Source organism: Salmo salar, chromosome ssa11 (genome assembly GCF_905237065.1).
Source record: "Salmo salar chromosome ssa11, Ssal_v3.1, whole genome shotgun sequence".
In the NCBI taxonomy this organism is placed as follows: Eukaryota; Metazoa; Chordata; class Actinopteri; order Salmoniformes; family Salmonidae; genus Salmo; species Salmo salar.
The window spans coordinates 6,329,610-6,356,949 of NC_059452.1; the positions used below are offsets into that span (position 1 = coordinate 6,329,610).

General features: G+C 43.5%; 1 protein-coding gene across 2 annotated transcripts in view; it reads left to right on the plus strand.

Moving 5' to 3' along the window:
* LOC106561906 (retinaldehyde-binding protein 1) overlaps positions 1-26,034 on the plus strand; it is a 39,800-nt gene extending 13,766 nt beyond the window's left edge. Inside the window, exons 1-8 of one of the 2 annotated variants that reach the window (XM_014126243.2) lie at positions 524-671; positions 2,475-2,515; positions 9,404-9,532; positions 12,032-12,236; positions 16,443-16,621; positions 17,929-18,087; positions 19,367-19,477; positions 24,909-26,034. In XM_014126243.2, coding sequence (XP_013981718.1) covers positions 2,507-2,515; positions 9,404-9,532; positions 12,032-12,236; positions 16,443-16,621; positions 17,929-18,087; positions 19,367-19,477; positions 24,909-25,055 — 939 coding nt within the window. In that variant the 5' untranslated portion in view covers positions 524-671; positions 2,475-2,506 and the 3' untranslated portion in view covers positions 25,056-26,034. Of the gene's footprint in view, positions 1-523; positions 672-2,474; positions 2,516-9,403; positions 9,533-12,031; positions 12,237-16,442; positions 16,622-17,928; positions 18,088-19,366; positions 19,478-24,908 lie in introns of those variants that run through there. The other variant, XM_045688947.1, reaches the window with a different exon arrangement.
* Positions 26,035-27,340: the final 1,306 nt, after the last annotated feature.

Genomic DNA, 27,340 nt, shown 5'->3' on the forward strand with positions numbered 1-27,340 from the left:
GGGCTTCAAAGGCCTCTGCATTTGTTTTGGCTCAAGAGTTTTCACACATCTGACTTCACACTTCAGTGCTAATTGAAGGTGCCTCCAGGTCTGTTCTGTCCTAGCAGCTTGGTACCTTAGCGTAATATACATTTACTTAGCTTTATATTACAAAATTACAACAAAAGGATTATTCTTTTACTTTTGGGGGCTTCAGAAGTAGCTTCAGACTGAATATTACTCACTCAATTTTGTGTTGGATGGTATTTCTAGGTTCTGCATGTTTCTTCTGCAGGTTTTGGTTTGTTAAAAGTTTTTTCTTGATAGTCGTTGGTAGTAATAGTCCATTCAGGTAATTTTGTCCAAAACCAAGGTTTTAGGTATGGAATTTTGATTTGGATTGAAGGTTTTAATGTTGAGGTTAGTATACTGTTTAAGTCCTTGTGAAAAAATTATAGTTGATCTACATTTATCCAACTCTAATTCTACTTTTTTTGCAGAAGAACTCAGGAGTCTCTCGCTCTCTCTCGCTCTCTCGCTCTCATTATGTCACAGTAATGTAGTGTGACAGCTTAATCCAATCACTCCTCTCTCACTCCGGCATGCCTTATCCTCTACCACCCGGTCTCTGTCACTCATTTTCTTACTCACTCCATCCCTGCCTGTGCAGCAACCGGACACCCATCACTAAGGTAAGGCTTGTACTGTCACTGTTCAGGAGAAAAGAGACAATACACTTTATTAAGTGTGCTGCTTGTACATGCATAGGTTATACAGTACAGTCAGAAAAGAAGGGTTCTTCAGTTGCCCCCACAGGAGAATCCTTTTGGGTTCCATGTAGAACCCTCTGTGGAAAGTGTTCTACATAGAAGGGTTCTACCTGGAACAGAAAATATGTACCCTATGGGGTCAACCGAAGAACCCTTTAAAGTTCAGGATATAACCTTTTTTTCTAGGAGTGTACAAATCGCTTGCTAAAACACATTCATAGAGGTTGCTTTGGTTTACTTCCTGGCTGTGTCTGTACAGAACTTTAGATGGTCTCTTTTTATTTGTTCACTCTTAGAAAAACCAAACAGGGTTATTCGGCTGTCCCCATTGGAGAACCCTTTGAATAACCCCTTTTGGTTCTAGGTAGAACCCGTTTGGGTTCCATGTGGAGCCCTTTCCACAGAGGGTTCTACATGGAACCTGAAAGAGTTCTACCTGCAACCAAAAAAGGTTCTACTTGGAACCAAAAAGGGTTATCCTATAGGGATAGCCACAGAACCCTTTTGGAACCCTTTTTTCTAAGAGTGTTCTGATGAAACATGTGTTGACTTCGTGGTTATGATGATGATACAATCTAAACAGTTGTGAAGAGCTCGTTTCAATGTTTCAAAAGACAGGCGTTTAGGTCTGATTCTGTTTGTAGGGATACTGGAATGATGCTAAAAGCTGTCATCAAGGCTACTTTGAAGAATCTCAAATATAAAATATATTTGGATTTAACTTTTTTGGTTACTACATGATTCCATATGTGTTATTTCCTAGTTTTGATGTCTTCACTATTATTCTACAATGTAGAAAATTGTAAAAATTAAGAAAAACCCTTGAATGAGTAGTTGTGTCCAAACTTGACTGCATACTGTATGTTAAAATAAAAAAGTGTGCACAATATTTGAGTTTTAAGAAAAGACAAATGCAAGTCTAGCTGTAATGCACACAGTGATGTGCTCTCTTCTTAAAATTCCACATGTAGTTTTATATCTGGATTAAACGAAGATGTACTGAAGCAGAAACACGTTGGTTGATCAGAATAACTATCAGGGATTGGCTATATGACAAAGTGCTGTGTTATGTCTTTGTTATGTGGATGATAGAGGAAGTCTGCTTTACTTTTCTAAATCCTTTCTTATGGTCAGGTGCTTCAGTGATGCATCATTTTCTGTTTTTTTCAGAGAGCTTTGACCACCACGTTTGTAATGCAATGTGAAAAAATGTCAAAAATGCAATTTGTATTACATGTATTTTGTATGTAAAAATACATGGCAGATTACAAAACTGATTGGAAAACATTTTCTTTGATTCAGAGTGTATAAGGGTGGGGTTCCCAGTGCCCCCTCATTGTAGCCCTGTAGTTAAGAGAAGATGCATGAAATAGGATTATCTTACCCCATGATCTTTCTTTCATCACTTAACTTTACTGTTGTTTTCATGTGAAGGGGCCGTATGTATCAAGCGTCTCAGAGTAGGAGTGCTGATCTACGATTACCCCCTCCCCCTCCCCCTCCCCAGTACATGTAATCTAATTAATTGTGATCTAAAAGGCTATCAACTGATCCAAAATCAGCACACCTACTCTTAGACTCCTAAAGTACAGCTGCTCTTAAAGTACTGTTTTAAGTGTTGTAATGAACAAAAAAATGATTACATGGGTTTTCTGTGAGCACAGTAATTTAATTGTTCTGGAGAGTAAGCCAATGTATTCTCTGTTCCAACTCTTTTCTCTTCAGTGTCAGTGAAGCTGCTGCAAGACCCTGTGACAATGGCTGCTGTAAGTTAATTTAGTAACTATTCAAAAGGTTACTAGCCTGGATGCCAGACTGTTTTAACTTTAGCCAACTAGTGAACTATTCTAAAGGCTTTTATAGCTAGAGTGGCAGTCTACTTCTGGCTTTACCAGTGCAACGGTGGTTGTATCGAGGTGCTTGGGTTGCCAACGAGGGTTGTTTCCCACTGGACAGCAGTTGCTTCCCACCGGGCACATGTGCCACATGTCAACAGTGGTAGAGAAAGTGGACAATTTTGAGAAATAACTTGTAATATTGGTAGTAACCATCTGGATGTTACCATGATACAGTCTTGGGCTCCCGTGTGGCGTAGCGCTCTAAGGCAGTGCATTTCAGTGCTACAGACCCTAGTTCGATTCTAGGCTGTATCACAATCGCCCGTGATTGGGAGTCCCATGGGGTGGCGCACAATTGGCCCAGTGTCGTTAGAGTTTGGCTGGGGTAGGCGGTCATTGTCTATAAGAATTTGTTCTTTACTGAATTGCCTAGTTAAATAAAGGTAAAAAAGAAAAAGCTAATTGGGGATAGTTTGTGCTGCAAGCCGGCCACACAACACGGGACGCAGTGTCATTCACCTTGAGTCAATATCAGGCCAGGATAACAGCTAAAGCACATTTATAGTATTGATTTTTACCGAAAATGTACAACTACGGCATTAACGTCTACATTTTTGTAAAAAAAACAACAACAAATGTATCTGATAAAAATTGAATGATTCTGAACACTTTCCCAAGTCCCAACTTCTGCAGACAAGTTTCAAATTCTCTCTGAAGTTTCAAGCCACAAGCATAAACTAGCTAGCTGGGAAGGGCTCATCAGGACGATTGACTGAACTGAATCCGTTCCTCTACACTCGACTCTCAGCTGCGCGACATACGTCATCAATTTGGGCACCAGACGTGTTTGTACATCCTCCCCCTTTCGGGGGACATATGAATGTCACTGTACGTCATTCGTTAACTCTGTTGTTGTTGTAAAATATGCAGGATCTGGGATGGGCTCCTCCTAATCTAAGAGGTGGCTTTAACAGCCCTCTGTCACACTCTGATCTGTTTCACCTGTCTTTGTGCTTGTCTCCACCCCCACAAGGTGTCTCCCATCTCCCCTCATTATCCCCTATGTATTTATACATGTGTTCTCTGTTTGTCTGTTGCCAGTTAGTTTTGTTCGTCAAGTCTACCAGAGGTTTCCCCCTTGCTCTTGTCTGTTTCTAGTTCCTGTATTCCTGGTTTTAGACCATTCTGCCTGCCCTGACCCTGAGCCTGCCTGTCGTCCTGCACCTTGTCTCACCACACTGGATTGACCTCTGCCTGCCCTGACCCTGAGACTGCATGCCGTTCTGTACCTTTTGGACTCTGATCTGGATTACTGACTGGTCGTTTTGCCTGCCCCCTGTTCTAGTAATAAACGTTTGTTACTTCGACACTGTCTACATCTGGGTCTTCCCTAAAACGTGATAGTACGAACTGGCCATGACCGATCCAGCAGACTCAGACTAGCTCCACAATGCTGTCACCATTAGACAACATGAGGAGTTACCGCAATGTCTTATGGAGGAACTCCATACCCTGGCAGAATGCCATGAACAGGCGTTTGAGACTTTGCTGGAGCAATTCCGCACATTCCCCACTGGGCAGCGGGTCACACCCATAATCTCCCAGCCTACCCCAGTGTCCCGGGAACCCTGCTTACCTCCTCCGGAGCGCTACGCTGGAGATTCCGGAACCTGCCAAGCTTTTCTCTCCCAGTGCTCCCTCATTTTTGAGTTGCAGCCTTCTTCGTTCCCCTCAGATCGCTTGAGGATAGCGTACATCATAACGCTGATGTCCGGGAGGGCACTCGCCTGGGCCACGGCGGTGTGGGAGCAACAGTCGTCTGCCTCAGTCTAGAGTGGTTTGTGGCAGAAGTTCGTAAGGTGTTTGATTCTCCGGGACAGAGAGGCTGCTCGTAAGCTGCCCCAGCTACGTCAAGACTCCCTACGCTGCGTTTTTCGTACATTGGCGGCTGAGAGTGCCTGGAACCCAGAAGCCTTGTTCAACATGTTCCTTCACGGATTATCGGAGGTGGTCAAAGAGCTTGCAGCCCGGGAGCTGCCCATAGACCTTGACTCCCTCATAGCCTTGACCATCCGGATCGACGGGCGGCTTTGAGAACGTAGGAGTGATAGGGAATCTGTGCTCTCCACAGATTACGCCGACTCCACACCCAGAGCTGTCTATATTGTGGAACTGTGGGACATTTCGTAGCTACCTGCCCATTAAAAAATCAGGCTCATCAAGAAGCGACGAGTACTCTGGTGGGCCTTATGGAGAACTTTTCCTCTGCCCTTACTCGCACCCCTTTCCATGCCATCCTGCTGTGAGGAAACCAGACGAAATCTCTCTGGGTACTCATCGACTCTGGGGCCAATGAGAGCTTTATGGACGCTACCCTTGTGTCCAAGCTGGGCATCCCCACTTAGTCCCTCTCCATTCCCATAGATGTTAGAGCGCTGCACAGGCGTTCTATGGGCTGGGTCACTCACAATACCACTCCCATCAACTTACGAGTGTCAGGGAACCACAGCGAGGCAATCCAATTAATGCTGATTAAGTCTCCTTAGGTTCCCGTGGTATTGGGATTCTCTTGGCTCCAGCGACACAATCCAATTATAGACTGGACTGCTGGTGCCATCATGGGCTGGAGCCCGTTCTGCCATGCCCATTGTCTGAAGTCAGCGCAGCCTGCCCCGGGATGTCTTCCTGTGGGCTCGGAAGTTGCCCTGGACATCTCCGCCATTCCGGAGTACCAGGACCTCCGGGAGGTGTTCAGTAAGGCCTGGGCCAGTTTGCTTCCGCCGCAACGACCCTATGACTGCGGGATTGACCTTCTCCCAGGCACCACTCCACCCCAGGGACGACTGTACTCTCTGTCGGGTCCAGAGACCAAGGCTATGGAGACCAACATTGACGATTCCCTAGCTGAAGGGTGTATCTGTCCTTCTGCCTCCCCCGCCGGCTCAGGGTTCTTTGTGGAGAAGGACAAAAACCTCCTCCTGTGCATCGACTAACAGGGCCTCAACGACATCACCGTGAAGAACCGCTATCCGCTACCACTCATCTCCTCGGCCTTTTTGCCGCTCCATGGGGCCACCGTGTTCTCCAAGCTGGACCTACGGAAAGCCAAACCACCTGGTGCGGATACGGGAAGGAGACGAGTGGAAGATTGCCTTCAACACAGCCAACGGTCACTATGAGTATCTGGCCATGCCATTTGGCCTTACCAACGTCCCAGCTGTGTTCCAGGCTCTGGTTAACGATGCTCTCTGCATCATGTTGAACCGGTTCCTCTTCGTCTACCTCGATGACATCCTCGTCTTCTCCCGCTTTGCCAAAGAACACATCCGACAGGATCTCCAATACCTCCTGGAAAACCAGGTTTTTGTAAAAGCGGATAAGTGCAAATTCCATTGTTCCACCATCCCTTTCCTGGGTTACGTCATCACTGCAGGGAGTGAACAGATGAATCCCGGGAAGGTGAGAGCGGTGGTGGATTGGCCTCAGCCTACGTCCAGGGTGCAGCTGCAACATTTCCTGGGATTCGCCAACTTTTTTCGCCGCTTTATCCGGGGTTACAGCGCCCTGTCTGCACTCACCTATCCCAAAGTTCTGTTATTAATGTGCTCCCCAGCTGCTGATCGGTCGTTCAGGGATCTCAAACACCGTTTCACACAGCTCCCATCTTGGTTCGTCCTGACCCGTCCCTTCAGTTCGTGGTGGAGGCCAATGCTTCAGATGTCAAAGTGGGGGCTGTCCTGTCCCAGCGTTCTGCCCTGGATCTCAAGTTACATCCCTGTGCCTTTCTTCTCCCATCGCCTCATTGCCACGGAGAGGAACTATGATGTGGGGAATCGTGAGCTTCTCACTGTGAGGATGGCGTTGGAGGAGTGGAGGCACTGGTTGGAGGGGGCGGAACATCTGTTCTGTGTGTGGACCGACCACAAGAACCTGGAATATCTCCACACCGCCAAGCGTCTCAATTACAGGCAAGCTAGGTGGGACCTGCTCTTCACCCGGTTCAACTTCTCCCTCTCCTACCAACCAGGATCCAAGAACATCAAGCCGGATGCATTGTCACACCGCTATAGCCCCGCGGCTACACCCTCGGACCCCGAGACCATCCTTCCCACCTCATGTCTGATGACGGCACTCGGGAATAGGGAAGCAGATCCATGAGGCGCAGCGTTCCCAGTCAAACCCCGGGGGGCCCCAGATAACCGGATGTTTGTGCCTGATGCTGTCTGCTCCTCGGGTCCTGGAGTGGGCCCACTCCTCCAGGCTTGCCTGCCACCTGGGGTCCCATCGGACCCTGGCCTTTGTGTGACAACGCTTTTAGTGGCCTACCATGGTCCCGGACGTCTCCACGTTCGTCGCAGCCTGTCCGGTCTGTGCGCAGAACAAGACTCCTCGGCTAGCTCCGGCTAGTCTTCTTCAACCACTGCCTGTCCGCTTGCGTCCCACCTACTCAACAGCCAGTGTAATCCCGTGGCGCATTATTCAAATTACTCAAAAATACAAAAACTTCAATTTTTCAAACATATGGCTATTTTACACCATTTTAAAGACAAGACTCTCGTTAATCTAACCACACTGTCCGATTTCAAAAAGGCTTTACAACGAAAGCAAAACATTAGATTATGTCAGCAGAGTACCCAGCCAGAAATAATCAGACACCCATTTTTCAAGCTAGCATATAATGTCACATAAACCCAAACCACAGCTAAATGTAGCACTAACCTTTGATGATCTTCATCAGATGACAACCCTAGGACATTATGTTATACAATACATGCATGTTTTGTTCAATCAAGTTCATATTTATATCAAAAACCAGCTTTTTACATTAGCATGTGACTAGCATGTGACTAGCATTCCCACCGAACACTGCCGGTGAATTTACTAAATTACTCACGATAAACGTTCACAAAAAGCATAACAATTATTTTAAGAATTATAGATACAGAACTCCTCTATGCACTCGATATGTCCGATTTTAAAATAGCTTTTCGGTGAAAGCACATTTGGCAATATTCTCAGTAGATAGCCCGGCATCACAGGGCTAGCTATTTAGACACCCAGCAAGTTTAGCACTCACCAAAGTCAGATTTACTATAACAAAAATGTTATTACCTTTGCTGTCTTCGTCAGAATGCACTCCCAGGACTTCTACTTCAATAACAAATGTTGGTTTGGTCCAAAATAATCCATCCTTATATCCAAATAGCGGCGTTTTGTTCGTGCGTTCAAGACACTATCCGAAAGGGTAAATAAGGGTGACGAGCATGGCGCAATTCGTGACAAAAAAATTCTAAATATTCCATTACCGTACTTCGAAGCATGTCAACCGCTGTTTAAAATCAATTTTTCTCATAAAAAAGCGATAATATTCCGACCGGGAATCTGCGTTTAGGTAAACAGACAAAAGAAAATAAAGCATGGGGTCGACTCGGGCATGCGCCTAAGCCCATAGTACTCTGATCGGCCACTTGCCAAACGCGATAAAGTGTTTCAGCCAGAGGCTGCCTCGATATTGTTCAGCTTTTTCCCGGGCTCTGAGAGCCTATGGGAGCCGTAGGAAGTGTCACGTTATAGCAAAGATCCTCAGTCTTCAATAAAAAGAGCCAAGATGAAACACAACTTGTCAGACAGGCCACTTCCTGCATGGAATCTTCTCAGGTTTTGGCCTGCCATATGAGTTCTGTTATACTCACAGACACCATTCAAACAGTTTTAGAAACTTTGGGGTGTTTTCTATCCAAAGCCAATAATTATATGCATATTCTAGTTACTGGGCAGGAGTAGTAACCAGATTAAATTGGGTACGTTTTTTATCCGGCCGTGTCAATACTGCCCCCTAGCCCTAACAGGTTAAGTGTTCCCTCTTCCCGGAGGAAGAGCTCGGCATAACTTCGGTCCAGATGTTTGTCCACTGCTGTCGTCATACCTGGAAGAGAGCCCGGTCGACCCTTCTCAAGACCTCCTCCAGGTATCGACGACAAGCGGACCGTCACCGGACCCCGGCTCCCCAGTATCGTCTCGGCCAGAAGGTATGGCTGTCCACCCGGGATCTGCCACTTCGGGTGGAGTCCTGCAAACTTTCCCCCCGTGTTTGATGGCCCTTTGCCCATCTCCAAGGTCCTTAGCCCCTCTGCTGTTCATCTTCTGTTGCCCCGTACCCTCCGTATACATCCCACTTTTCATGTGTCGAAAGTCAAACCCATGTCTCACAGCCCTTTGTCTCCTGACCTCTCTCTGCCCTTGACCTGTCGTTTTGCCCGCCCCCTGTTACTTCGACACTGTCTGCTTCTGGGTCTTCCCTAAACTGTCATACCCTCCCTGTAATCATATGAGGCAGATGAAACAATCCATTCACTCACTGGTCTGGATCATTTGTGGTCTGTCCCTGGGATGTAGTGCAGGGGGATTTGTGTGTGTGTGTTTGTGTCTTTGCCTGAATGTTTGTTTGTATCTGCTGGTGTGAATTTCTCAAATGTTTTTGTCTGCACCTGCAGTTTGTCTGTAGACATTGAGATTCACCCTGTTTGACATAAATTGAAAAAAACTGAACCCAAACACTCTCTTACAGGGTGAGGTTTCCCATTCCAATTACCTTTCCATGAATTAAGTAAACGACTAATGCATTTTTTAAGTATTCGAATATGGCCACCAAAAAGACAACAGCAAAGATTCAATAATGTTACTTTCACCGATTTTTAAATCATGTTGGATCAATGATTACACAAGGAAGGGAGGTAATAAGGACAGAGGAAAGGAATGAAGGAATTTAAACAGGTTCTTCTATCAGTGAAACCCTGATTGTGTCCATCTGTCTAGACCGGAACGTTCCGTATGGTGTCGGAGGAGGAGCAGGCCATGAGGTCCAAAATGGAGCATCTGACTGTGAAGGACCACGGGCCTGTGTTTGGACCCTGTCCCAAACTGCCTGTACACACAATACAGAAGGTACTAACTATAACACCTTAAAAATCATTGTTTATGACATTTTAAATCCCAATAAAATATGTATTATAAAAAATTATGTATTGCCAGTTTTTATAAGGTGCACCCATCTAGTACTGGGTCGGACACCCCTTTGCCCCCAGAACAGTCTGAATTCTTCGGGCAAGGAGATGTTCCAGGAAAACATTCCCCACACCATTACACCACCGGCACCACCCTGTACCATTGACACCAGGCAGGATGGGGCCATGAACTCATGCTGCAGATGCCAAATCCTGACTCTGCCATGACGCTACAGGAACCAATTGTCCAGTGTTGGTGATCTCATGCCCACTAAAGCCGCTTCTTCTTGTTTTTAGCTGAAAGGAGTGGAAGCCGGTCTGGTCGCATGTTGCAATAGCCCATCTGTGACAAGGACCGATGAGTTGTGCGTTCCGAGATGCCATTGTACACACCACTGTTATACTACACCTTTCTTTGCCTGTTTGTGGCCTGCCTCTTAGCTAGCACGATTCTTGCCATTCTCCTTCGACCTCTCTCATCAATGAGCTGTTTTCGCCCACAGGACTGCGGCTGACTGGATATTTTTTGTTTGTCGCACCATTCTTGGTGAACCCTAGACACTGTCATGTGTGAAAAGCCCAGGAGGCTGGCCATTTCTGAGATACTGGAACCAGCGTACCTGGCACCGACAAATATACCACGCTCAAAGTCGCTTAGATCACTCGTTTTGCCAATTCTAACGTTCAATCTGCCTGCTTTATATAGCAAGCCATGGCCACATGACTCAGTCTGTAGGAGTGAACCATTTTCATGAACGGTGTGGTGTACCTAATAAACTGGCCACTGATGGTATGTAATCAATGTTAACATTATCATTACCCGTGATTGTGGTTGGTGACAGGTTATGTCTCGCTAAGGCAGCAATATAGCATTGTTGAATGCCGAAACAATTACAGCTAAAAGTCTTCTCCCTCTGTCAGTAAGGACACTGTCATCTTTTTTTAGGGTGTTTTCACACTTTCAGATCATTTCAGACAATTTTTGTGAACTCAGTGCGGTTCTCTTAATTTTTTGTGCAGTGTGAATTCTCCAAAGTAACTTAGATCCCTCAAAAGAGCCCCCGAAGTCAATCGAAGAGGTGGTCTGAGTTCGGTTTGCTTGAATTTCGCGGTCCGGTTCCCTTTTTTCGGGCAATGTGAACACAAAGCTCCCCAGGTTCGCTTGTCATTATTCCCGCACCACACACTAGGCTACAGCAACACTGTTTCTCCTGCCATAACCCATCACATTGGTGCCACAAAAGAGAGAAGATGATGATGAGCAGGTTCACAAAAAAAGTGCTGTTTTTGAGTATTGATTAGCGATTGTCAAGGATGCACAGAAATTACTGACACGATGTTCAGATTATTTGTTTGCAATATGTGATCTATAAGCTAAGAGCTTCATAAGCTGTTTATTCGATTGTGGGCTTTCAATAGTGTGACAAGACAACGCATTTGGTAAAATCACAACATAGGGTACAAAATCAGTGCTAGCTCTTAAAGGAGTAGGAGCCTACATTGGGTGTACAATTTTCAATTACATCATTATTAAATCTGCAGCTATTCTTCTGCTGTTTATTCGGTTACCAATAATATTTACATGTTAATATTACCTTTTGATTATAATTATTATGTTTAATCTTTTAACTAAATGCAATCTATTAGCTTCCAAAATGAAAGTAGGTGTATATATAGCTGTCCGGTAACACGGAATCGCTTGTCCTGCACTTCGTAAAAACCCAGAGAGCATTGAGTGAATGTTGGAAAAAGATCTTGGTTGTAACGGTCGTCGTAGTATGTGGACCAAAGCACAGCGGGTTGAGTGCTCATTATATATTTATTTTGAACACTTAAGGAAAACAAAACAAGAAACCATACGAGCGATCAGGATTACAGGCTAAACACAGCTATGCAATCACAACTTCCCACCAAACCCAAACAAAACACACAAAACACACAGCTGCCTCCAATTGAAGGCCAAATCCATAAACTAAACATAGAACTAAAAAGACTAGACTAGAACAAAGAAATATACTAACATAGAACATAGCCCAAAAACCCCGGAAAACACTAACCAAGCACCCCTCTACATAAACACACACCCCGAACCACATAAAACAAATACCCCCCTGCCACGTCCTGACCAAACTACAATAACAAATAACCCCTTTACTGGTCAGAACGTGACATTGGTTCCTTTCTAAACATAGCAACGAGAATGCAAAGAGGACTCAGACCACAAAATGGGTGAAGTGAGCTTTCAAAAGAGTCCTCATTCAAAGGAGAGGGCAGTGTGAAAACAAGGAGAACTGAGTTCTTTAGCTTTTTTTACCCCAGAGTTCACTTTAAAGAGGACTGAGATCGGTTCTTTTAAAGAGGGCTATATGTGAAACACCCTGAGTTACAGCAAGAGTCGCGCCTATTCCTTCCAAATGAGATTCACTCGTGTCTCTTCCAGGCGAAGGATGAACTCAATGAGACGGAGGAAAGGCGAGTGTCATCTCTGAAGGAGCTTAGGGCCATGATGAAAGAAAAGGCGGGAGATGGGGATGACCTGGCTAAGATGGTGCAGGAGCGCTTCGGGGACAAACCCGACTCCCTGCTGCTGCGCTTCATCAGAGCCCGCAAGTTTGACGTGACCAGAGCCCACGAGCTCCTGAAGGGTGAGTGGGAGAGGTTATAGTAAGAGTAGAGTTGCAAAAATATCAGTAACTTTCACAAAATTATCAAGTTTTCCATTAATCCTGGACGATATTCTGCTAATTTCTTCCTGATTCTGGAATCTTCCAATCAGGATTTCTGGAAAAACTGCGTAAGAGGTAGAGAGGTTGCATACTCTGTGTACACTCTTAGAAAAAAGGGTTCCAAAAGGGTTATTCGGCTGTCCCCATAGGAAAACCCTTTTTCGTTCCATGTAGAACCCTCTGTGAAAAGAGTCCTTCCTGGAACCAAAAATGGTTCTTCAAAGGGTTCTCCTATGGGAGAACCTTTTTAGGTTCTGGATAGCTCCTATATTTCTAAGGGATGCATGTTTTTGGCATGATGCTCCTTTTGTCAATGGCCGGAAAGATCAGACTAGTTAAATCCATCCATCAGGAGTGAATTGGCCAGTTGGGCTGGTCCATTTTCAGCCCAGTGGGCCTGTCTGACTTGATTATTATTTGCAAATAATGGAGGCCTCAAGCACAAAAGTTGTCTGGTGTGGGGGCTTCAAAGGAAAAAATGCCATCCATCCACCCACCCACATCTATCTGTGAATCTCTCCCTCCCACCATCCATCCACTCACTTACCAACCCATCCATCCATTTAATCAAGGTGTGGTAAATTATCAATCAATTAATCAAAGAATTGTAGAGAAGAATATTGGGAAGACATCATATGAAGTGTTGTCATCATCTTCATCCTGTTTGTCCCACACCGCATACTGTACCTCTGGTCTCCCATGTTTTCTTTGCCATAAACGTTGTGCAAAAGATTGAGTAATTTAGTGCCAAATATATATTTTTTGCACTGTTTTGAGTCTCTGAATCCTGCTCATCACTAGGACAGAGAGATGGCTGTTAATTAACTGTAGACTTAGTTGCTTTCAAAGTCCCCCGGACAAAGGAGCTCTTTTATACACAAATAGGGCAGAAAGTCTGTTAAGCCTATACGCATCCAGTGTTCTGCTGGGAACAGAGACAGGCTGTGCTTTCATCCCTCTTCCTCTCTTTCACACACCCACGCACACACAGACGTGCACACACACACACACCTGGCTATAAACATGCTACGGAGAGACATGCAAATAAACATGTCTCTTACAGTGGAATGGGTTAAGGAAGGAAAATAGTTGTAACTTTTGTTGCATTATACTATGATTATGTAACACACACATTCTTTCCTTGTGGGTTCAATGTGAAAGAGGAATGCACTTGTTTTCTGGGGTTAATTGGTGGTTCAGTATAAAGGGATTGGCGAGGCAAACACACCGTGAGGTTAATTGGTTCTGCAGTATGAAGGGGCTAGGGCAGGAGAGAAGTGAAGAAACACTGGTGTTATTGTCTTTGCTCACCATGTGAAAGCACATTGACAAATGCTTACAATTGCAAACTGTCCTAAATACTAGTGGTGAGGCGTACTCTGCTTTTAGTTGAGTCAAATGCATCAGCGTTAAAAAGGTTATTGAGGAAGCCCTCTGAAAACAGTCTTCGAGGAACCCCTGTGTAAAGGTTCAAACAGGATTTTTTTTTGTGATGGGAGAGGTTACATTTTGAACCTTTTTAATGATATATTGTCGAGGTGGCAGCCGAGGCTTACCGTCAAATCAAAGGGCACTCCTTCGATATAAAGTAGTTTTTTATGAAAATGAAAACGTGTCAGTTTGTCACTTTTCACAAGGTTGGAGTAATAACATGTTCAGCTACTTAAGACGTTGGCTCGAATCTAGGTTGTGCCATTCGATTTCGAGAAAATTAACAACTAAGAAATAATGTTTGACTTTTTTCACTGACTTCTCAAACCCCAAACCCCGGCCTGGTCTGTTTTGCAAGCGTTTCTATAAGTCGAGCGATGTTGTGCCTCTGGGTTTAGAAACTCTGTGATTATACAGTTCACGCGAAAGTATTTGGATCTGGTAAAAGGCCGACATTGGTAAAAAATACTATTTGTATACAAATGCAAACATTGTGATTTTAGAGGCACAAAGTACCAATAGCCTATGATTAAAGGGACTGCATGGGAACCTATTATTTAGCTCTCACCATCATGTCACATGAAACATTATCAGCTTTCTTATTAGCCTATTTCGATCGCAATTTTTACATGGCAGAGAGTAACAATTCCAGACAGAATAAACTTCAGTTTGTTGGCAAACTCCAAGGTCCTATGATAACAGCCTATATGTTTTGTGCACAACGACATCTGGGTTTTCCGAGACATTATAGTTTGACAGGTGCTGTTTGCAGTAAGAGCAAGAAAACAAGAACTGATTTGATAAATTGATGCTTAAAACCAACTACTCCGCACATATTTTACATGAATGGACTATATCAAACTTTTTGGAAAAGGCAAGTTCACTTTCTCATCATGAATGCATCTCAAGTGCAAGTGCGCTGTTCAGCAACTCACGTCAGCAGGATGGGCTGCCTTTTCATTAGGAGGTACGTCTACCGTCAATCAAAAATAATGATTAACACTTCCTCAATTTAAATATTATGTGGACACCTATACATTTGACAGCCAAGCACAAGATATCAGTGTAGCCTTTTATCATCTAGACATGATGTTGAAATATCTTCATGCCTAGAATAAAAAACTCCAGGCTTCCATCATAAGACTCAATTAAATGAAAGAAAAACTAATGCCATTTCGAAACATCCTTGCTTTCTTTGTTAAATCTTACAAGAAGCTGCTTTAAAAATCAAGCAGACAATAGCAGATGACCAACATCAATTTAGGGATATTGACTAATTGTCCCGCTGATGGCCAATCAGGTGTCAAGTGTTCAGATTGATTATAATGAATCTTTCCTCGATGGAGTCTGGAGAGATTCGGTGTGTTGCTGACAAGTTCGAGGGTATCGGCCAGAACAAACCACAGTGTCTTGCTAAAGGCAATTCCTATTCAACATATGCTGTTTGAGTCTACTTTTCCCAAAAATATTGTAGGCCTAGTTGTATTATTGACAATTTAGATTCTAGATCAAATTGAAAAAAAAATGAATTATTACAAAGTTAAACACTTTTGTTTTGGTTTCTTAGTTTGTTCTAGGCTATTGAAAATGTGCACGTTTTTATTTATGAATAAATATATTAGTAGGCTTACAGATTTATCAAGTAATCCGCCCAACCCTGTTTTATTCTGTCTACAAGGAAGGCAACAGAAGGAGCGCATGCAGCTCAGATTATGATTTTTGACAAAGAAATACACTGAGTAAACCCAACATTAGGAACACCTACCTAATGTTGAGTAGCACCCCCTTTTGCCCTCAGAACAGCCTCAAGTTGTCTGGATGTCCTTTGGATGATGGACCATTCTTGACATGCGGGAAACTGTTGAGCATGAAAAACCCAGCAGCATTGCAGTTGCAGTTGACACAAACCAGTGCACCTGGCCCCTACTACTGTTAAAAAGCACTTAAATATTTTGTCTTGCCCATCCACCCTCTGAATGGCACACATACACAATCCATGTCTTAATTGTCTCAAGGCTTAAAAATCCTTCTTTAACCTGTCTCCTCCCGTTCATCTACACTGATCGAAGTGGATTTAACAAGTGACATCAATAAGGGATGATAGCATTCACCTGGTCAGTCAAAGACATGGAAAAACCAGGTGTTCTTAATGTTTTCATACACAGTGTAGTATAGGCTCTTTTCAGACAGGTTTAAACAGCCAACCATGTTTGTGTGCAAGCGGTCGAATGAAAGAGAAAATATAAAGCTTTGCGGCGGTGCTTCGGTGCTGCTTGGGGCGTAGGGGTGTCAGCCTTATGAACTGTACTGACCTCATGTGTTCTTCAAAAGGGACTTCATTCAGCTGAATTTGCGGGTGTTAGGAGTAGTTAAATCATTAACCCCATTTTGTTGTGGTTTTCAGTCAGGTTAATGTATTCACTAAGGTTAATGTATGAACTCTTTAGGACTGACCTCATTGGTCGTAGCCTGAGTGCCAGTCTGTTTGTATACAATGTAAGTCAACTTTGTGTTGCCTAAATTCCTCTGTCACTCATTGTCATGGCAATGTTGGCTTCAAACTGACACCAATGGAGTAGGCAAGAGCCCAAACAGATCTGGGAACAGGCTACATTGGTGTTGTTAGGGCAATGTTAATATGTGCTCTTCAAGAGGAACCTTATTGATTTCATATCTGTGGCTGTTTCTGCACAGGTTATGTGCGCTTTAGGAGGGACTACCCTGAGCTGTTTGAGAACCTAACCCCCGAGGCGGTCCGCAGCACCGTTGAGGCGGGCTACCCTGTGGTCCTGCCCAGCAGGGACAAGTACGGCCGCGTAGTGCTCCTCTTCAACATCGAGAACTGGGACCTGGAGGAGGTCACCTTTGATGAGGTAGAGTATACAAATTACGGCTGCAAAATGCCAGAAACTTTCATTTTTGGTTTTTGATATAAATATGAACTTGATGGAACAAAACATGCATGTATTGTATAACATAATGTCCTAGGAGTGTCATCTGATGAAGATCATCAAAGGTTAGTGCTGCATTTAGCTGTGGTTTTGGTTTTTGTGACATTATATGCTAGCTTGAAAAATGGGTGTCTGATTATTTCTGGCTGGGTACTCTGCTGACATAATCTAATGTTTTGCTTTCGTTGTAAAGCCTTTTTGAAATCGGACAATGTGGTTAGATAAAGGAGAGTCTTGTCTTTAAAATGGTGTAAAATAGTCATATGTTTGAAAAATTGAAGTTTTGGGATTTTTGAGGAGTTTGTAATTCGCGCCACTCCCTATCATTGGATATTGGTGAGGTGTTCCGCTATCGGAACATCTAGATGTAAGAGGTTAAAATCCCCAGCTACAATAAATGCGGCCTCAGGATATGTGATTTCCAGTTTGCAGAAAGTCCAGTGTATTTCCTTGAGGGCCGTCATGGTATCGGCTTAAGGGGGAATATACATGGTTGTCACTATAACTCGAAGAGAATTCTCTTGGGAGGTAATACGGTCTGCATTTGATTGAGGTATTCTAGGTCAGTGAACAAAAGGACTTGAGTTTCTGTACGTTATCACAATCACACCATGAGTGGTTAATCATGAAACATACACCACCGCCCTTCTTCTTGCAGGAGAGTTCTTTATTCCTGTCTGCGCGATGTACTGAGAGAGCCATGATTCCGTGAATCAGTTTGTTACAGTCCCTGTCTCTCTGAAAGGAGATCCTCGCCCTGAGCTCGTCTACTTTATTGTCCAGAGACTGAACATTAGCAAGTAATATACTCGGAAGCGGTGGATGGTGTGCACGCCTCCTGAGTCGGACTAGAAGTCCACTCTGAATGCCACTTCTCCACCGGCGGTGTCTTGGAGTAGCCTTTGGGATAAGTAGAATTGCCCTGGGGGGTACTACCAAATAATCCAATTCAGGAAAGTCTTATTCCTGATTGTAATGCTATTGAGTTACTGCTGCTCTGATATCCAAAAGTTCTTTCTGCCTGTATGTAATAACACAAAAAACTTTCTGGGCTAATAATGTAAGAAATAAAACACAAAAAAAGGAAATACTGCAAAGTTGCTTAGGAGCTAGACGCAGAGCTTCCATGTCTGTCGGCACCATATTAGAGACTCATGAGACAATCAATCCTTATGAATTTCTCTCTCCTTTCTCCCTTTTCCTCCACTCTCTCTCGCCCACTGTAATAGACCCTGCGAGCATACTGTGTGATCCTGGAGAAGTTGTTGGAGAATGAGGAAACCCAGATCAATGGTTTTGTACTGATAGAGAACTTTAAGGGTTTCACCATGCAGCACGCCTCTGGCATCAAACCCACTGAGCTCAAGAAGATGGTGGATATGCTGCAGGTCAGAGCAGCAACACACACAAATCAATAGACAATATCAGACTTAGAGGCAGCCTCACACAGAAAATAGTTATATACCTACAGATTGTTAGTTCTGGATGCAGTTCAGTAAGGCACAATGTAGAAAGACATTTCTCAACAAAAAACGAAAATGGGCATTCTCAATGGGACAGTTCAAGTGGTAACATTTTACTTGACACCCAACGTCATAACACGTTATGACAAGGCGATAACCATGTCATAATATGTCATAACAGCAGACATAACTTCTCATGACCTTTTATAATATGGTAATAACACTGTCATTACACATATATTTAGACCTTTTGTGACACATGACACCTACATAAGAGTGTAAAAATCCACAAAATCTACCACGGTAGTTATTTTATGGCTCGTTATGACACTTGCATAACAGTGTCAAAACCCACAAAACCTACAACGCAAGGCAAAACCTTCCATTACACCATAGCCTATGTGTCAACAGTATGTTTTTTTGTTGATGACCATATTAAATTATCATTGTAATTGCGCACACATTGACGTCAGACATGAACCTACCCCAATGCTCTGTTGCTGTCATAAAGTGTATTTTCTACTTGTTATTAAAAATATGATGAAAAAAACATGACTGTAAAGAATTCATTACAACAACAAAGATTTTAAGAAACAAACGTTTCAACAAAAGGAAACTTCTTGGTAGTGAAAAACCTATTTGAATAAATGTGAGTTTTGACATTCTTATGTAGGTGTCACAACCATACATAAAATAATGCAATATATGTCACAACACGTGTAAATATATGGGTCATGACAGTGTTATCACCATATGACAGGTTATGACAAGTTACGTTAGCTATTATGACATGTTATAACACTGGGTGTCAAGTAAAGTGTTACCGTTCAAGTAGTGCCTATCTGTTTCAGTACATTAAAACAATTATAATAATGAATGCCTACTGAACAAGGCAAGGCCCTAATCAGACCAGTGGCTATCACTAGTATTCGTCCATTCTAACATTACCATCTAGGAACTACTCAGATCTGATAAGACCAGACAGTCCAAACAAAACAGAAAGATCAATGTGCAGTATGTGATCAGTCTAGCTGTCCCACTTCCCACTAACAGAAAACGAAGACCACTCAGTATGATCGCCGATACTATTTGTATTATGTGGTTGAGGATCCTTATTGGAATGTCTCTCTAGATGTGCTAAATGTGCTTATTGCCTACATGAGTCTGACCCAGCCTGTGTTGGTCTCTGTTGTGTGCACTGCAGGACTCGTTCCCGGCACGTTTCAAGGCAATCCATGTGACCCACCAGCCCTGGTACTTCACCACCACTTACAACGTGGTCAAACCATTCATGAAGAGCAAGCTGCTGGAGAGGGTAAGAAGGAGGAGGAAGAGGTGGGGGAGGTGGAGGGTATGAATAGAGGTGCAAGGGGATGGTGGCAGAGGGTGAGATGGAGGAAAAGGAGAATGGCAGAGGGATGGGGTAGGTTAAAAGGAGGGAGAAGGGCAGCAGCCCATGTGCCAGTCTGTTTTTTACATTTTTGGCAAACACTCTTATCCAGAGCGACTTACAGGAGCAAGTAGGGTTATGCTTTGCTAAAGGGCACATCGAAAGATTTTTTACCTAGTTGGCATCGGGGATTCGAACCAGAAGCCTTTTGGTTACTGGCTCAACGCTCTTAACCGCTAGGCTACCTGCCGCTAGGCTAGCTGTTTCTCTTTCAGCCTCATCCATTTTCTTGTTTGGCAAGGTTTGTGCACTGTAGCTTAGCTACAACAAGATGTCAGCATTAGGGAACATAATCAATGTATTTGGCGTAATAGTTTTTCTGTAGTTCCATACAGATACCAGATATTTATTTATTTTGCAGGATGCAGGTGTCCAAATAAATAAAAAAAATACTAAAGATCTTACTCCAATCTTATGATGTACCCTTGGAATTTGCACTTGCTGCTGTTGTCAAAAGAAGTAGTGTGAGTCTTGTATACTTAAATTCCCCTGTATATAGCAAGGAAAACCTAAGTTGATACATTTAAAAAGAAATTGGTACCAATCAGTGGTGGCCGCTAATTGGCTGAATACCAGATGCACGAGGTGGTTGGAGTTGTCAACAAAGCAGCATGGCAAAAATGATGCCAAGTTTTCGAACTACCGGTAGTTTCTTTGAGAATATATATAAAGTTATTTGTGCGTTTGAACAACAGCATAAATACACCTATTTCACTTATGCATGTCAAAAACTGAATGATCACTGCTGCACATGCTTCCACTGTTTTGAACAGATTAAATTATATTATTTAGAATGAGCAGCCAGCTGATGTCACTAACCCACGAGTTCACCAGGGAGAACGCAACAAGCATGCAAAAGTGAAAACACATTATCTAAGTTGGGATAGCTAGCTAACATGTCACAAAGGATGATGCTCTAGCCAGTTATTAACTTTAATTCTGAAATAACTTAATATTTCCAAGTTAGTCAGATATCAGTTTAGGAAGACTTGAAATTGGCATGGGAGCTACCTAGCTAGCAAGCTACCACCTAGCTATAGCTGCTTATCAAAGGTAGATAACTACTTAGACCAAAGAATCGACCAAACTACTTCACAATGTTTCTCAAAATTACTGTAGCTGGCTAATTTAATTTCATCATTATTTGTGATACACAAGGTTTTATGCTGTTTTAGTCCACACGTCGCCCTTTCACCTACAATTGAACCTGATGAACAACATGGGGGGAAACAATAAAATTGTCCATGCTTTTTTGTCTTACCAGATCCGCGACGAGAAGGTTCTAGCTAGTGTATTCCTCTGTCCTTCGACTCTTGTTTGAATATAGTTGTGTGGTTTATTGGGTGCACATGCTCCCATGACTGTTATGATCATTTATTTACAATTAACTTTTTGCTTTAGCGCTGTCTGTACCTAATAGAGCAGATCTAGTCTCACGTGCGGAAGTAGTCTGGCACAAGAAACTCATTGGGAGACTAGAGCAGACCCAGAAGGTCTGGCTGAATGGATGCATATTTGAACGCCGCAGAACGGTCCATTTTCTTTGTGCTGTTAAAATTTATGCTATGAAATCTTGCCTTGTCATTGAGGCAATGTTGGCACGGCCTATGCGTGCTGCTGCTGGCAGCAACTGAGGGGCAGAGTTACTGAACTGCTTGTTTATAACAAAATATTTTTGAAACAGGAAACTGTACACATTTACCGCACTTCTATGAGCATTGAAAACATAATGCATGAAGATGTTTATACACTGCTCAAAAAAATAAAGGGAACACTTAAACAACACATCCTAGATCTGAATGAAATAAATAATCTTAAATACTTTTTTCTTTGCATAGTTGAATGTGCTGACAACAAAATCACACAAAAATAATCAATGGAAATCCAATTTATCAACCTATGGAGGTCTGGATTTGGAGTCACACTCAAAATTAAAGTGGAAAACCACACTACAGGCTGATCCAACTTTGATGTAATGTCCTTAAAACAAGTCAAAATGAGGCTCAGTAGTGTGTGTGGCCTCCACATGCCTGTATGACCTCCCTACAATGCCTGGGCAGGCTCCTGATGAGGTGGCGAATGGTCTCCTGAGGGATCTCCTCCCAGACCTGGACTAAAGCGTCCGCCAACTCCTGGACAGTCTGTGGTGCAACGTGGCGTTGGTGGATGGAGCGAGACATGATGTCCCAGATGTGCTCAATTGGATTCAGGTCTGGGGAACGGGCGGGCCAGTCCATAGCATCAATGCCTTCCTCTTGCAGGAACTGCTGACACACTCCAGCCACATGAGGTCTTGCATTGTCTTGCATTAGGAGGAACCCAGGGCCCACCGCACCAGCATATGGTCTCACATGGGGTCTGAGGATCTCATCTCGGTACCTAATGGCAGTCAGGCTACCTCTGGCAAGCACATGGAGGGCTGTGTGGTCCCCCAAAGAAATGCCACCCCACACCATGACTGACCCACCGCCAAACTGGTCATGCTGGAGGATGTTGCAGGCAGCAGAACATTCTCCACGGCGTCTCCAGACTCTGTCACGTCTGTCACGTGCTCAGTGTGAACCTGCTTTCATCTGTGAAGAGCACAGGGCGCCAGTGGCGAATTTGCCAATCTTGGTGTTCTCTGGCAAATGCAAAATGTCCAGCACGGTGTTGGGCTGTAAGCACAACCCCCACCTGTGGACGTCGGGCCCTCATACCACCCTCATGGAGTCTGTTTCTGACCGTTTGAGCAGACACATGCACATTTGTGGCCTGCTGGAGGTCATTTTGCAGGGCTCTGGCAGTGCTCCTCCTGCTCCTCCTTGCACAAAGGCGGAGGTAGCGGTCCTGCTGCTGGGTTGTTGCCCTCCTACGGCCTCCTCCACGTCTCCTGATGTACTGGCCTGTCTCCTGGTAGCGCCTCCATGCTCTGGACACTACGCTGACAAACACAGCAAACCTTCTTGCCACAGCTCGCATTGATGTGCCATCCTGGATGAGCTGCACTACCTGAGCCACTTGTGTGGGTTGTAGACTCCGTCTCATGCTACCACTAGAGTGAAAGCACCGCCAGCATTCAAAAGTGACCAAAACATCAGCCAGGAAGCATAGGAACTGAGAAGTGGTCTGTGTTCTCCACCTGCAGAACCACTCCTTTATTGGGGGTGTCTTGCTTATTGCCTATAATTTCCACCTGTTGTCTATTCCATTTGCACAACAGCATGTGAAATTTATTGTCAATCAGTGTTGCTTCCTAAGTTTACAGTTTGATTTCACAGAAGTGTGATTGATTTGGAGTTACATTGTGTTGTTTAAGTGTTCCCTTTATTTTTTTGAGCAGTATATATATGTATGTATGTGTGTGTGTGTGTATGTATACACACACACTTACACTACCGGTCAAAAGTTTTAGAACACCTACTCATTCAAGGGTTTTTCTTTATTTTTACTATTTTCTACATTGTAGAATAATAGTGAAGATATCAAAACTATGAAACTACTATGAAATATTTAGATTTGTTTAACACCAAGAAAGTGTTAAACAATCTAAATATATTGTATATTTGAGATTCTTCAAAAAGCCACCCTTTGCCTTGATGACAGCTTTGCACAGTCTTGGTGTTTTCCAACAGTCTTGAAGGAGTTCCCACATATGCTGAGCACTTGTTGGCTGCTTTTCCTTCACTCTGCAGTCCGACTCATCCCAAAACATCTACATTTGGTTGAGGTTGGGGGATTGTGAAGGCCAGGTCATCTAATGCAGCATTCCATCACTCTCCGTCTTGGTAAAATAGCCCTTACACAGCCTGGAGGTGTGTTGGGTCATTGTCATGTTGAAAAACAAATTATAGTCCCTCTAAGCCCAAACCAGATGCGATGGCGTATCGCTGCAGAGTGCTGTGGTAGCCATGCTGGTTAAGTGTGCCTTGAATTCTAAATAAATCACAGACAGTGTCACCAGCAAAGCACCCCGACACCATAACACCTCCTCCTCCATGCTTTACGGTGGGAAATACACATGCGGAGATTACCCGTTCACCCACACCGCGTCTCACAAAGACACGGCGGTTGGAACCAAAAAGATCCAATTTGGACTCCAGACCAAAGGACAAATTTCCACCGGTCTAATGTCCATTGCTCGTGTTCCTTGGCCCAAGCAAGTATCTTCTTCTCATTAGTGTCCTTTATTAGTGGTTTCTTTGCAGCAATTCAACCATGAATCCCTGTTTCACACAGTGTCCTCTGAACAGTTGATGTTGACATGTCTGTTACTTGAACTCTGTGTAACATTTATTTGGGCTGTAATTTCTGAGGTCAGGGCTTTGTGATGGCCACTCCAATACCTTGACTTTGTTGTCCTTAAGCCATTTTGCCACAACTTTGGAAGTATGCTTGGGGTCATTGTCCATTTGGAAGACCCATTTGCGACCAAGCTTTAACTTCCTGACTGATGTCTTGAGATGTTGCTTCAATATATCCACATAATTTTCCTACTCATGATGCCATCTATTTTGTGAAGTGCATCAGTCCCTCCTGCAGCAAAGCACCCCCACAACATGTTACTGCCACCTCCGTGCTTCACGGTTGGGGTGGTGTTCTTCGGCTTGCAAGCCTCCCCCTTTTTCCTCCAAACATAACAATGGTCATTATGGCCAAAGAGACCCTTGATGAAAACCTGCTCCAGATTGCTCAGGACCTCAGACTGGGGCCAAGGTTCACCTTCCAACAGGACAATGACCCTAAGCACACAGCCAAGACAACGCAGGATTGGCTTTGGGACAAGTCTCTGAATGTTCTTGAGTGGCCCAGCCAGAGCCTAGAATTGAACCCGATCGAACATCTCTCGAGAGCCCTGAAAATAGCTGTGCAGCGATGCTCCCCATCCAACCTAAATTTCAATCTGTCCCTTAGCAAAGGATTTATCGAGGCAATTCTTATTAAAGTCACCTAAGATTATACATTTATTTGACCAATACATTGAATTAACAGTGGTGATAATATTGTTTATGGAGTCTACTAAATGTTAACAATCATCAATTACTTTTTCTCATGTAGTTATTTTAATAAATAATCCTTCAATATCTAAAGGGACAATCTCAGGTGAAATCTTCATAGAAAGTAATTAACCGAGGATATAGGCTGCCCCACCTCAAGTGCACCTATCAATTCTAGATAATATGTAACCCTGGATTTTTTACTCAGTGTCTGAAATGTTGGTATTCAACCATGTCTCTGAAATTGTTAATTATGAATGTATTGTGCACCTACCTTTTCCTCTCCTCTAATTTTGGTCTGTGGCTCCTCCTCTTGGCAGGTCTTTGTTCACGGTGATGAGTTGGATGGCTACCTGAATGATTTTGATGCTGACATCCTGCCTGCAGACTTCGACGGGAAAGCCCCCCTCACTGACTGCAAGGCCATCGCTACCAAGCTGTTTGGGTCCGAGGACACAGCGCTCTAACACCATACTGTCACATTATGAAGCAAGGCTGGAACAGACTGTGGTCCAGTCCAAAACGAACAGCTAGCACCTAACCCTGGACACTTGATGCTCCCACAGATCAGTGAGGCAGAATAGATGGGGGTGAAATTTCTACCATGTTGCCTACAGGGGTATTCAGTTCGATCAGCTCTTCAAGTGGGCATCAAGATGAGTGTCTTGGGTTTAGGGGCTAGTGGTTGATTTACGACTGGGCAATAGGAACACAAGAATAGGAATGTTGAATAGAGGACATGGACAGTAAAAGTACATAATGTGAATTGTTTTTTACAGCACAGAAAAGTGTAGCTCCTCCATATACAGAAGTTAACTTTTGAATATGCACAGGGAACAAGACGGTCCCTACTGTATGTAAGAGCACAGAGAATGGCATTTGGTGATGAGATGACCCAACAGCTTATTACTGTAACAGTCTGAGGTGAATTTGGTGTTCTTTGCCTTAAAGGTTACTTTCTCTGTGACTATACTAGAGGAGCCTATTGCCTAGCCCGAGACTGCTAAAAAAAAAACATATACATAAAAACATATATATATAGAATTTAGTAATAGAAGATTGATAAAATAATATATTTCAGTTAAGTTAGTTGACTAAGAACATTAAGAATATGATAGATGGTCTATGAAAAAATCATATGAAAATATGTACATTCCTTAACATAGTGCCATTGCTTAACTCCCCTGTTCACATCACATTTTGTGTATACCGAAGTGTCTATATACTATGGGAACTCCTATGGTGTGCTTAGCTAGGATTACAGAGAGAGTATAGTAGACGGTTGCTGTCAAAAAGTGATTGATTTTCCTGTGTCCTGTGTTTGACCTTTTAAGGACATCCTGTCCGGATGTTCTCATGTTGTTTAGTGTGTGCTTATGTAACTTGATACTGCAGCTGTTTCTTTGAAGTAAAGCTCGTTTGAAATAAAAGGTAATGGGCTGGTGATTGATGTGTCGTGTAGTGACCTTGCTAAACTTAAGGAAATGTGTTTGAACATTTGAAACAGTTGGGTAATTTTTGTAGTGAACTTAAGGAACTGCTGTGTAGTGAGCTTGTGACCCCTTGTAGAATGAAAAAGTAATTTCTGGGTAGGTCTGCTGATTATAAGTAAGTGTTAGACTTAGACTTAGACTCCTGTGAACACTACGAGCGACAAGAAACTTCAGAGAGAAACCACAAACTATAGAAAACATTCTAGGTGTAATGTGTCCTTCATGTCTGGGCCACAATGACAAAACCATTGATGCCATTTTTTGTGATGCACCTGATTGTTTTAAAGGTGGGATTGATATGAGTGAAGGCCATATGGGTTACATTTTCCAACTGGATGATTAAACAGTGAAAATCTTTACACACAGCTGCCTCAACACCCCTTTTCAGCCGATAACCGGGAGTTTTTCTCCTGCGTTTCACGAGAGGAAGAGCAAGTCTTATCTTAAGCAAACGTCAGATCGAACAGGCCCTGAATGGAACATCCCTGTCTGGGTACACATCGGAAGAGGAAGTCTGTGGGTGAGATGATTTGAAGCCATAAGAATCCCTTCAGTAGCGTATAGTCTAGACTCCAAAAGTGACAATTTTAGATTGTTCTGAATTCAACTGCACAAATGCCACCAAATCTGTTAGTTCGTATGTATTTTAAAAAGCTTGCACAGAGGTCAACTATTTTGTGCCTGTCTTTAGCTTCAAGTGGCAAGATTTGCTTAAGGTGCTTGATTTGATTAAACAAGTGCAACAGTTTTTTTCCATCATCGTGAACATATACAAAGATGGTCCCTTCTGTCCTCAAAACAAAACTTGGGCTTAGCAGAAGAAGGTTGATCTATCATCGAAAAGAAAACGTATGAAACCATGAAGGCCATGGAGAGTGTCACATCTACTCCCGCTCCTCCCCTCCGGCGTTCGACGTCGAGGGATACTAACCACCGGTTCTGGGATCCATCATTACGCACACCTACAGATCATTATGATACTCAACTGAACTCCATTACCTTCCTGATTCCCTCCCCTTTATCTGTCACTCCCTTGGGTTCCTTCCTCAGTCAGTATTGTTCCTGTGTTCATGCATTATCGCCACTGTTATGTTGTCTCGTTTCAGGGTTGTTGGTTTATTAAACATTTCACCTGCTTCTCGACTCACAGCGTCTCCGTTACATAATACCGACTCAAACGATGGATGCAGCTGGAAAATCTTGTGATTCTTTGTCAAACAGTTTTGTTATTTCAGTCTTCTGTTTTGTTTATAAAGTGT